Source organism: Psittacula echo, assembly GCF_963264785.1.
Source record: "Psittacula echo genome assembly, chromosome: 1".
NCBI lineage: Eukaryota > Metazoa > Chordata > Aves > Psittaciformes > Psittacidae > Psittacula > Psittacula echo.
In genome coordinates this window covers 67,716,808-67,730,041 of record NC_137735.1, presented here as the reverse complement: position 1 = coordinate 67,730,041, position 13,234 = coordinate 67,716,808, and the positions used below count along the sequence as shown (strand labels likewise).

The 13,234-nt window shown below is 42.6% G+C and overlaps 1 protein-coding gene across 1 annotated transcript in view; it reads right to left on the bottom strand.

Moving 5' to 3' along the window:
- RNF150 (ring finger protein 150) overlaps positions 1–13,234 on the bottom strand; it is a gene marked incomplete at both ends in the record, with an annotated part of 117,008 nt that overhangs the window by 17,026 nt on the left and 86,748 nt on the right. Inside the window, one exon of the mRNA XM_080634585.1 lies at positions 8,976–9,186. Within this exon, the coding sequence (XP_080490711.1) occupies positions 8,976–9,186 (211 nt within the window). The remainder of the gene's footprint in view (positions 1–8,975; positions 9,187–13,234) is intronic.

Genomic DNA, 13,234 nt, shown 5'->3' with positions numbered 1-13,234 from the left:
GTATCATAAAAAACCCATGATACAGGTACATGCACACAAGCTTCTTTCACTTAATCTGCTTCTAAATGTAACTCTCTCATGCTTTTTGAGAAATCAGGACTGCTGGCTACAACACAAGAAGTACAGGTGTAAGCATGCACATGATCCTTTAAATGCTTGTGGGAAACCAGACTGCTTCCATGTGCAAACATTTCTATTGCACATTTAGAGACTCAAAGTCTAGATGAGTAAGGAGAAAAATATATATAACAATGACTGGAAATGGTATTTGGTAAAGCTTTTGCCTGGCTTACTTCATTTGAGTTACCTTCCAAGTGGCCATGACACTGTGAGAGCACCAAGGCAAATGTATACTCCATTATGAAGCAACACAGTCAGAACAAAATACACGCAAGCAGAATCAAGGGTGACTGCTGCAGAAATGACACTACTTTCTATGAGCCTCCAATATCTCAGCCTCATGTTTGTACTCTCCCATAGGCACAGCTGCCTTTTCACTACTTTTCCCAGTAAAGGTATTAGATTTGTTTGTTTGCTATAATCTGCTCTTACCTGTGAATTTTTCAGAAATGGGTCTATCTGGTACTGTCTGCTTGTATAAGGACTGGTAGAGCAGAGCCTGACCCTGGCAGGGGTCTCTGGGACCTGTCCAGTACAGGCGAGCATTATTTTTGCATTGATTATCTGGCTGAAATAATGGCAGCACCCAGCAGCACTGACCCTGGAATGATCCCTTGCTGTTGCTCAGTCTTACTTGTTAATTCTTACTTTCATGTGCAGATCCAAGCTGGACCCTCGTCTGCCATTTGTCTTTGCTCCTGAATTGGTCAGAAAAGGATTCAGAACCACAGTAGGAGACTGTGTCTTAAACAGCACTTCCTGATGATTTCAGTGGAGGCTTTCGTATAAAAACTGACGAGAATAAAAACTCCACAGACATCAGAGATGTGAGCATGAGTCCTAAACAATCAAGCAGATTGTGTGCAAGATGCTGAACATCTCTTTGCAAGGCAATGCTTTCATTCTCAAGTATAAATCAGAGATTAGTGAGTATTAAGTCATCCAGTCTCTCTGAGTTCAGATTTGTATTTTACTCTACATTGTTTGTCCATTTTGCTTTTAAAGCTTTCCTGTTCAATGCTTTATCTAGCTGTCTGCTGAAGATAGCAAAATATAAAGAAAGATATAAGCTATGTTATCCCTGATCCCAGTCCTCAAATCCTCTTTTCCCTTGCATGGATGCAATGCACATTCAAAGCAATATGGGATATATATATATATAAATATAAAAGGCATGCTTGTGTGCCACCACAGTGCGGTGGGTTGACCACGGCTGGACACCAAAGCTGCTCTGTCGCTTCCTCAGCTGGGCAGGGGACAGAGAATATCATGAAAGGCTTGTGGATTGAGACAAGAACAGGGAGATTGCTTGCCAATTTTCATCATGGGCAAAACAGACGCGATTTGGGAATGTCTCATTAGGGTAGGGTAATACGAAACAAACCCAAACCTTCCCCCCATCCCTTCCTTCTTCCCAGGCTCAACTTTACTCCTGAGTTCTCTATCTCCTCCACCACAGCAGCACAAGGGGAACAGGGAATGAGAGTTGTGGTCAGTCCATCACATTTGTCTCTGCCGCTCCTTCCTCCTCAGGAGAGGACTCCTCACACTCTTTCCCTGCTCCAGCATTGAGTCCCTCCCACAGGAGACAGTCCTCCATGAACTATTCCAACGTGAGTCCTTCCCATGGGCTCAGTTCTTCAGGAACTGCTCCAGCATGGGCTTCGCATGGCATGTAGTCCATTCAGGAACAGACTGTTCCAGTGTGCATCCCTTCCATGGGTGCAGTCGCTCAGGAACAGACTGCTCCAGAGTGAGTCCCTTCCATGGGTACAATCCTCCAGGAACAGACTGCTCCAGAGTGGGTCCCTTCCATGGGTATAATCCTCCAGGAACAGACTGCTCCTCAGTGGGTCCCTTCCATGTGTACAATCCTCCAGGAACAGACTGCTCCAGAGTGGGTCCCTTCCATGGGTACAATCCTTCAGGAGCAGACTGCTCCAGAGTGGGTCCCTTCCATGGGTACAATCCTTCAGGAACAGACTGCTCCTGAGTGGGTCCCCTCGGTGGTCACAGCTCCTGCCAGCAAACCTGTTCCAGCATAGGCTCCTCTCTCCATGGGGCCACAGGTCCTGCCAGGTGCTTGCTCCAGCACGGGTCCCACTGGACATAGGGGAAGCTTCCCACAGAAGCCAGCCCTGCAACCCACCTGCTATGAAAACCTTGCCACAGAAACCCAGTACGCACACTTTTTACACTAGCACTTTTCCTGACCAAGTTTCACTGTCATAGATAATATATCTCTTATGTCTGTCATACTCACTGGCCATTAATAAAATGCCTGTATACTCAGATATGAGCATTCGAATGTGATTTGAAACTTCATGCTTACTTTTACTTCATGCCTATTTGTTTATCCTGATTTCTGGGCAAACAGACAGCTGTATAGGGTCTAGTTGTGTCTGCGATAGTATGTTTGCTTTTGGCAACAGTGTTATGAAATCTGGCTTATATGTACCAGTCTTCTCTTGTGCTCTGCATTTCTTTCCTCCTGTTGTACTGGCACAACTATTTCAGGATCAGGGAACTGATCCAAGTAAGAAAAACAAACCAGGAAGAAATTGGTTAGCTCCTGGACTGTGCTCACAAGGTAGCTGCACAACAGAAATGCAACACGGAGGCAGGAACAAGTAATGTGGGACAGAGACAGGCAAGCTGGTAAGTACCACAGCATTTTTATATAGAGACTGACATCTAAATGGGGCTTCCACTGCTTAAAGGAGGTCATTTTCTTCTAAATCTTTCCCTAGTTGATTATTAAACAAGTTTCTTAAGATCTGCAGTCTTTTTGGCACCTGAGGTTAGGCCAAACTACCGTATGTACCTACTGTGCCACCCGACTGGGGCACAGACACGGTTCACGGTGTCTGCAGGGAAGAAGGGAGATTTGTGAACTGGTGTTTTCATCCTTGCTCCGTACTTAATGCCGATATACATAGCAGTTGTGAAACAGAAAACAAACATTAAAATGAATTAATGAATTAGACTTCAAATTTGCTCCTTGTTTCACAGCATTTCTGTACATCCCTTTTTGCAATTTGCTATACAGAAACATTTTGTCTGTATTTCACATCTTAACATGGCAATGAGGAGCAGTTTTATAACAGGAAAACTTCACTGTTCATTCACAGAGCCAGGCAGGAGTCTTTGTGGGTGCATGCAACAATCCGGAGCAGATTCTTAGTGCCAGTTAGATTTCACTTGGTGACTTTTTCACACCACTGCTGGTCTGTCAAACCATCGATGCTATGTTGGCACTGGTGTGAGTCTCAAAACCAATCTAGGACCTCAGCTCTCTGGAATTTTCAGTCCGTGGTAACTATTTAGTGCAACATCTACATAGGCTTTTAATAGAGCTACCAGGACTTATGTCATACTCCAGGCACATGGGACCAAATCTGCTCAATCTTTAACTAGGTCCCATGAGTATTCTGTCTCCAGGACAGTGCTAGGTGCTAATGCAAGTGTTAATAACTTTCTGTATTAACTACTGCCTAGGGAGTGTTTCCACCTTTCGCTCCCCCTTTACATTCTGCTTAAAAAAGCCCTTTAATAGCAAGGAGGAACAGTCAAGTGGTTGCAAGACAACAGTGGATCAGATCTTACCATGCACTTTCATCCACTTCCAAAGGCTGATTATTCTTCACAAAGACATTTTAGACATATGCAGATCATAATAATTACTTGAGAAGTTATATTAATAGATTTAATGAAGAGCTATCAAACAGACTTGAAAGTGTCCTCACAGTCACGATGAGCTATATGTTGGCAGGGTTTTATGACAAGAACAAAATGAGAGACAGAAAAAGAACTGCTGGTATTCTGTAGACTGCCCACACCACTGCACAGCCCATCAAACTTGGTGGACTTTGCAGGTGCCATGGCACCCTGGGAGAGAGTTTGTGGGATTTCATACTGGAACTCCTGTGTGTGTTTGCAGCAAGTTATTTATGGATCTTCCTCCAAGCACAGAGACAGTGCTGGAGGGATTTCTGAGGCCTTATGCAGTGTGACGAGACATCCCACTGAAGAGAAGAAAAAAGCTTGTCTAAATTGAAAAGCTAGAGGTATTCACGAACAGAGAGCAAAGACTCAGGCAGTGCACATTATCTATTTGCAAGTGCCACACGGGTTGAGGGAGATGGATAACCATGGAAGCTATTAAAGATGGAAAACCTTTTTCCCTTGCAAGTGCCACCATACAACCTTTAAAATACCTAAATGCTACTCTTCCAGCGAACTAGCTTTTTTAACCTTATTATTCAATCCCAGCTGAGCCTGACCCAAAGAATGTCCTCCTCAAATCCCAAATCCCCTTTCCACTCCTCCAAATCTGGTATAGCTGAGAGCTTCTCCACGTTCAGATCTTAGCCAAGACCAGCTCGCACTCACATCACCTGCACAGCGTGAAACTCCACCTGTGCTGAAATTTCTGAAGATCTTAGCATTTTGTGTAACTCACTACTAAATATCAGGCAACAGATTGCTATGATGCATTATTGTGGAAAAAGATCTTAGCTTATCTTCTTTCATACATTTTAGACAGTCAAAAACTAATAGGGTCAAAGCAGGAAACTTGGCTGAGATGAACTTTCATGTATTTCACACATTTTTTTTCTAACTCCAGTTTTTCAATTTTCCATCCATTTTCATCAATTGATTTCAGAAATATTACATTACAAGATACTATACCAGGATCCTGCACAAAATCCCACCACAGAGAGCAGTCACTAAGATTAAATACTGAAGACTTCAGGCTGCAGATGTGCCCAAGGGACTTGATGAAGGCTTGGATATTGGTAGAAGCCAGCTCAGAGAAACTGATGGTCCATTTTTAAGTGCTCAGTGCTACTCAGAAGGTACTTGGTTTAGCAAGGAACCCTAGGGATGGGCCCCCAAATGAAGTTCCATCCAGATGTTCATAATACACTACGCCGTCCAGGGTTCCATGGAGGACATTATCGAGTCAGGAGCATGGGAAGAAAAAGGGAGGGAGAGAAGAGGAAATGTCTGCTGAGCACACACAGAGAAATAAAAAGAAAAGCATTGGCCAAGTTTCAGAAATGAAAATCTGGCCCCACCGAAGTAGGTGGGAGCTTTGCCACCAGATTTCAATGGAGATGGAATTTCACCCAATGTGAACAGTACTCTGGAAATATCCGCCCTCCAGACACACTGTGGGAGCTCTTCTGGCTCTGAACACTCACTGGAAACACAGAAAAGGAAATTCAACCCAAAGCAAGACAACAATGCCAGAATGATTAACCAGCAAACAAAAAGGATGCAACAACAATTAAGCAAAGTATTGTTGAAGTGGGTGGAAAGAAGAAGCTAAGTCCTTTACTTTCTGGACCACTGAACTTTGCCAGGAACACAGAGGGATGCAAGAACTCTTGATGCTGGGTACAGGGTGCCATGTCAAGTCTGCATTGGAGGTAGTCTGCACAGATTCAATAACAAGAGGAAGAAAAACTTCCAGTGCAGAGTTAGCCTTGGAGTCTGCTCCCATCACTAATGCTATATAAAGAGGCCAGAACCTAGCAGCTTCAGCAAAGATTCCTAGAAGCAGTCAGCATCATTGCCTACAAATTCGCAGGCAGGCTAGTTCACAGAAAGGGCACACTCAGCATGCTCAGCAGTTGTGTAACTATGAGGATTCTGGAAATGAGAAATGCAATGCCTGAACATAATAAACAGTACTACAATGCCTATAAAGCCCCATCTATATGACAGCTATGAACCTGTTATTTAACCTAGAGTTGCTATCTGATGTTCCCCTTCCACTGGCTTAAAAGTTCAGGCTGCCTAAGGTGCTAAGTTCCATCTTTCAGAGTGTCTGAATCCCTTAAATCCACATAAGGCAGCTGGAGGGACAAATTCCCATCACTGCTGGAACTCAGCCCCTAACTTTCAACTAAAGACATCTTATTTGCTGCAACTCTGCTGCAAGAAAGGACCGAAGTGCTCTGTTTCTGGGAAATACTGCAAATTGCACCACTTTGGATGTGGTGATGACAGCATATAAACTTGCATACCCACTACTGACTAATATTCAAGTATTTCTCACTGAGATGAGAAAACTAGATTAAGATTCATATCTATCAATGATGGGTGAGTGACAACAGCCAACCATGCATTAAAGTAGAGTTCTCTGAGTGACAGTGTGTGACAGGCGCAGCATAGGCAGACACACACCAGGTTTTGGAACCTCCCAAGGTCCTTTGAGCTTTCCTCAGGACTCCTCTTTCCTCACAAAACAACTGGAAAGGTCTGTTTTTAGCAGTGGGCCACAAGTCACCCCTGCGATGGCATGAGGCTCACAACCTTCACTGAGCTCAGGCCATCTCCCATTTTCTCCTCCCTGCTCTCATCTCCCTCTTTTTCAAATAACCAGGGAAAACCCCTTTTCACAGTTCTTCCCCAGACCAAATGTCCAGCCTCTTCCAAGTGATGGGCTCTCCTGAAGCTCTGTGGTTTGCTGCCTCATTACCCATGTGCCTAGACAGACCACTGGCCTCGGTGTGAGCTCCTAGTCCATGGGCTCTGCTGTCAGCCTTCAGGATTGCCCAGTCTTAGTGTCTATTGCCCATGTTATTAAAGGCAAGGGGAAAAACAAAGTATTAGAATCACAGAATCATAGAATCAGCCAGGTTGGAAAAGACCTTGAAGACCATCAAGTCCAACCGTTGCCAGCACTGCCAAGGCCACCACTAACCCATGTCACTAAAAGGGCCTCATCTGCCTGGTTTGGGAGCATTTCCAGGGACAGTGACTCCAGCACTGCCCTGGGCAGCCTATTGCAGGTCCTTGCAGTACTCTGTTGGCTCAGAGCAAGTTTTTGACCCAGTTACTTAGCTGGCAACTTGGAAAATGAAGAACGAATGTGTTTGGACTTCCACAGACTCTGGACACAAAATTGCAGGGGAAGGGAGTATCTGGAATGCTGCTGAGCTCTAGTGTGCCCTGGCTGCCTCCACACCATTGTTATCCCTGATGACAAACCAGAAGAACTGCTTCTTGGTGTGCCAAAATTCCAGGATGAAAAAAGCATGGACTGTCCCTAGGGCTGGGCTTCACACCAGGCTTCTGGCTCTTCTCAGCATGCGCATGCAGCTGTGGGTGTAAAGGGCACACCACAGCCCTCCTACCCAACTTCAACAGCAGACCTTGTAAAGAGGAGCAGGACAAGGATAATTATCTGCTAGAGGAGCTGCTCACTTCAGGAGTGTTAAGAGGGTACAGCTGAGACCAGCATCTAGCCCCTTCTTTAGTTACACTGTGGAACCATGAAATAAAAATCTTTCTTTCATGGTTTACATCAGCCTCAAATGAATTTAAAAACAATTACTGGAAGGAACAAAATAACATCTCATTTTGAACAGCTCTTGCCAGCACCCAATGAGGCTTGAGAAAGCTGCATGTCATCAGTTGACAGGCTCACCACGGATGGGCCTACAACCCTGCTCACCCCTTGCTGGATCCAGGACTTACACCATAAAAGAACTAAACCCGAAACCAGCACCTAATCCACGAAGGGAGAACTTAAAAATCCACTTCTGCATCACTTGTAGGTAAGGTTGCAAGTCTGGTGTTTCCACAGGTTATTTTCACTGCCATGGCACTGGCTGCAAGATTAGGAAAAATGTGATTATCAAGTCTCTCCGTGGAGTAAAGAGACTAATGTAAAACTACTGTAGTCTAGTTCCCTCATCTCTCTCTCCTATCTTTTACACATCATATTATTACTTGTCTTCTTTTTCACTCCCAGGCCCATAGTATTACCTAGAAATGGTTGAAAATACATAATTTTTTCCAGGACCTACGCTAACTCTATACACAAACCTGTATTTTTGTCTACCTCCTTTCAAGTATATCTGATGGTTTTCTACAATGCCTTGTCAATACTAATACACCAACTGGTATCAAACGGATTTATTTTCTACTGATCTGTTATTTTACCTAAAAATAAGAATTTTAGACTAGCACAATCCTCACTCAGAACAGCTGACAACATTCTTTCTAAACTGTCAGAGTAGATTTTTCAAGAAAGAACATAATTTTTAGGAACAGACTCATGCAGACATTTTGAGAGTTACTGGTTCAAATGGTGCCCTTTAAACAAGTGAAAATGAAGCACACTGAAAACATCCCAAATTCTCCTTTTTTTTTTTTTTTTTTTTTTTTTCCCCCACAAATTGTCAGCATTATTTTGCTACCCTTAGGTTTTCAAGTATAGGAACTCTGACCATCAGTCCTTCTGAAACGAGAAGTTCAAGTATAAACAAATAATCAGACAAGCTTCAGCTGATGGAAGAAGATAAAGGAACAGCAAAACCAGAATTAAACAGTCCTTTTTCTTGACCAAAAGTGATTGCTGCGTTCACTATTTATTTTATGATATGCAGGTAAGAATAACTTCCACATAGTAACACGTAGCCCAGTGAGAGAAGGCAGGCCAAAAGACATGTACCAATCTGCTTCACACAGAAGACAGGTGATACATGGTGGGCTATCATGGTAAATTGGATCACTTACTATAAACAATATCTGAAGATGACCGTAAGTTTATATTGTGTTGTGTTGACTGCAATAACTTATTTTGTCCATGCAGAGGACTCTAATTAGAATTTGCTATTGAACACATTCAGTTGCACAGAGGCTGCAAGTGTTTGCAGTACAGCAGAACATGATATTTAAATTTACTTACCCTGTAGATTTCCGCTGGGCTTAAAGTAAGGCCACTGCTCCAGTGAAAAAGCCCTCAAAGGCCACTTTCCCCGCACTAGAGATGGGTTTGTGATTCGGGTTTCTAAACATTTATTTCAGTGCAAATTCTGCCAGAAAGAGGAACTTACTGCTTGTTGTGAAGTTACCCTCCCCAGCCTGGGGAAAGGAGTCTACATCTTGGATGACCTGTAGTACTCCCACAGTCCGCACTGGGGGATCCAGGGCTACAGAGCTCTCGTTCACTGTTATATCGCTGGCTCCCGTTATCTGGTTGGTTGGTGGTCCTCCTATAGATGCTTCCAAGTCTGGAGGTATATCATCCATGCAATCTGCATTTGGCTAATGGGAAGAAAAATAAGAAAATTGGGGTTTACTTGATAAAAAAGATTTAATTTACCTGTTGCCACTTCTTAAGGGTTTTTCACTTTCAGTATTGAAAATGGCAACATATGATGAACAAACATTCACAGTTTATTTGTTTTCATGTACTTAAAACTTGATACAATCTGTTGGAAGAGAGATCCAAAGTATGCATTGGAAATACTCAGTATTAAACTGTGTCATCTATAATCTCTAAATATTCTTATTTATACTTTTTAAAGAGTTTGCAAAGATACACATTAAAGAACTAACTCACTTATTGACATGATCTGCTCAACACAGGCAGATTGCTGAGTCAGATTACAAATGTAAACAGAGAGGGGAGCTGAAGGGGAATGATTATCTTTTCCATAAATACACATTTTATACAGCTGGTAACAGAGCTTTCAGGAATAAGAATTCAAGAGAACTGCCTGTGGGCGCATCTATGTGTGGGGTGCAAAAATAGAAGCTAAAGCTGTTTATAAGACAAGATTTTTAACATCAAAAGATCTTTTCCTTTGCTAATGTTGTATTCCCTACAAAATAAAATTATGAGAAAAGAAACAAACAAGCAATAATGGGAATTTGAAGAGTATCATTTGATCCATAGCTTTTCTTGCTTTGTGGTTCAGAGAGAGCAAGGATGGAATCCAGTTCTTGGGAATGTAGATACTTTTCTCTTGCAGTTACATAGCGAAAGCACCAACACCTCCAGAATGAGCCAAGATCTTCAAGCCAAGGGAAGCAATGAGAGGGGGTTGTGGGGCCCACCTGTTGTACAGTACCCTTAGCACTGAGCCCTCATAAAGAGCACCTAGGCTTCAAGTGGGCACAGGGCAGCAAAGGGGATTGTTTGTCCCAAGATACTATGTTCAAGACTAGTTTCTATCTTTGATTTCTCTGTACCTGCCTGTTATGAGCCTGATGCTCCCATTCATATAGTAGTGATTTCTGTGGAGCTCCCCATAAGCACTGAGGACAAACATATGACTAAAAAAGCTCTTTTACCTCTAAGAGGAAGAAGATTCTTGTGCCATTTGCCCACAGAACCAGGTCTAGTTCTCCCCAAGGCACTGAGAAAAATTTTTTGCATAACTATTTCAAGAACTGGATTTTGAAGTTTTAAAAACCAAGGCTGATGCAGAAATGAGGATGCTGTGTGTTAGGGTGCAAAGCTTCCAAAATGACAGAGGGACATAGTCAGGTTGAGCTGCAACTACACAGATACCTTGCTAAGCTAGGTATGTAGAAAATGTAAAGTTAAGTTGTTCCCATTTATCTTTATTCTCCAGGAGTCAAACAGCTAATCTGGACTGGTCACTGAGGTTTCCTCTAAATTCAGTGGTTTGAAACAATTTCACTGTGTCATTATCCCACCCTAAGGTAAGTGATATGAATTGCCCCCTCTGCCTTCCTACTGCTCAGTACTACGCGGAGATAGGCTTAAACTGCTAGTCTGGAAATCCAACATCTGGATAGATCAAGTCAGAGGAGATGTACTCTGCTCTGTGGATATAATTTTTTCTATTCTTAGTTGTTTCACTTGCTAAGGCATTTATGAAAGTCTCACTACCTGCCTGTCTCCAACAGCAGGCACCTAGAAATAAAGCAAAATATGATACAGCAAAGACTTAAACAGATGCTTAGCTTTAAGCACTAGAGTAATCCCTTTGAACTCAGGCATAGAAGGTTACCATATGCTTACATATTTTGCAGAACCAGAAACTTAGCATGTTTTGCCTTTTCCCATACATTTCCTCTCTGACAAAAAATTGTCGTATTCTGGCTCCAGTCTAATTCACGAGCAGCAAGAGCTCTTCAGAACTGGGATAAAGGAACATTCAGCTTTTCACCAGGTTTTAATGAAACTCATTGAACTTGTACTTTTCTAAGTGAAATAACAATCATCTGTAAGACTTAGATCCAAAATTATTCCTTAGATCTATCACTCTTTCCCTCACTCCTAGGTGTTATAACAAATGCTTTCAGATTTTCATTTTTAGCTTTGATGGCAGTGTATCTTAAAGGAAAAAAAAAGTCTGTTTTTTCTTCTCTGCTATAGGAAAAACTATTTCAAAGGTTTTTTTCAGGGCATCAGTTTCCTGTCCTTTGCTCTGATTCTGGTTATTCCTAGAATTTGGTTTTATCACTAACTTTTAAACCTTTTAAAACAGGGAATTACAATTTAAAGCAAAACAGACATTAAAGATGCAAAAATAGCATTGCTCTATATAATTAATCCCTTACTCCTGAATCATTTTAGTTGGAAAAAAATATCCCGAACTAAGCAGCATACTATAAAACTAATGATATGAAATACTGATCGAAAAAAATACATTATGGCTTTTGCTGTCAGAATGACCCAGATACATTCGCTAAGTTTAATTATATTGGTTTCACTCATTCCCTGCATGTAAGTGCTTTGAGGGCACAATTCCACTGAAGTCAAGGGAAAGCTTTGTATTGACTTCTGAGGGCTTGGCTAAGGCTCTTAGTGAATAGCTTCCAGTCATCGAATCAGCTGCCAAAAATGTGGCTGTCTGTATATCCAGCAGATACTTGCAGAAAAGGGGGAGAAGGAGGTGAAACTATTTTATATGATATGATCATCCCAATAGCAATGTAGGTCTCTGAAAGTGAAAGACACTTTCACTGATAATTCACTTCAAATATTACAGCCAAATGAGGTACAGTCTGAGCTGGATTCACCAGCAAAGGGTCAGTGGAAAAGGTTATGCCAACCATTTGCTGATGGATAGTTAGTTAATAACCCTCTGGAGCTACAGAGTGCCACAGTGAAAAGCAGAGATGTTAGGGTGCTCAGCTACTGTGAAAATGAGTGCAGTCATTTTGGTGCCTCACGGCAGCCTGGGGAATTTGGTTCTAGCAAAGATAATGTTTGAAATCTCTGTTACAAAATAAATGGAGAGTTTAGATGTGAAGTGAATTGAAACATTTAGATATTTGGGTTTTAACCAATCATTTCTTGGAAAATCATGAGTATTGATGCTAAATGAAGCACAATATATCCAGTCACACAGGCCAGCTCTTTAATAACAACCATAGGACAAACATGCAGCTGGCAGGATAAAACCCCAGCACATTAGCTCTACCTATGGTAAGATTTCCTCATTCCTCCCATTGTAAAAGCCTGCAAAAGGACTTTGGCAAATTTGCTCTCAAGTCTCCCATCAGACACTGCTGCCAGCCTAAGGCTGCTTTTCTGTGTGTGAAATTTCAGCTAAGATGGCTCAGCAAGCCTCAAGAATGTGGTTACGGAATGGCATTTTGCTTTCTCTACAGAAATGTTTGCCACCTCTCACTGAGAAACCCTAGAGCTTTACAGCTTCTTCCAGGAAAACATCTTTTCCCACAACAGCCTACTGACATCTGGCTAAGTTATGAGCCTCTGAAAGTATCAGTTCATATATGCTGATAGAGCCTGGTATGTTATTCAGGACCAACAACTACACTCTCCAAAGCGAATTGCGCTTTGCATGGTGCCTGCAGTCTTATGGTAGCACAAGAAAGCACCCCACAGGACTGATGCCCACAGCGGGGTGCCCTCAGCTGGTGCCAGGCAATGGGAAGGCTGAGGATGCACAATTTCTGTGCGTGTGGAGAACAGGTCCTGAGAGGTGAGCAGGGAGAATGAACTTTGACACCAGGGCAGGAACTACAAAGGATAAAGGTTGGGCAGGAGAGGTTATACAAAGAAACAGAAAAGGGGACTGGAGAGGAAAAGAGGAGGAGCAGGAGCTGAGGCATAGTTTAGAAAGAGAAGGCAGAGCAAGCAAAGGAAGAGAAGCAACTGACAGCTGTATAGGAATTTTTAACCCTCAATCTACCAGATGCTCTTAGATCCCCTTTGCTGTCAGCCAGAGGAAACCCCTGACATGAAGGTTACCGTCTGCTCCCAGCTTCCATGAACAACATCTCCTACTGTAAGTCACCTTGAAGGGAAAGGCTGTAGCATGCAGCTCTCCCTTTATAAACCTAATTGATGAGCCATGTGGGTGGGAGA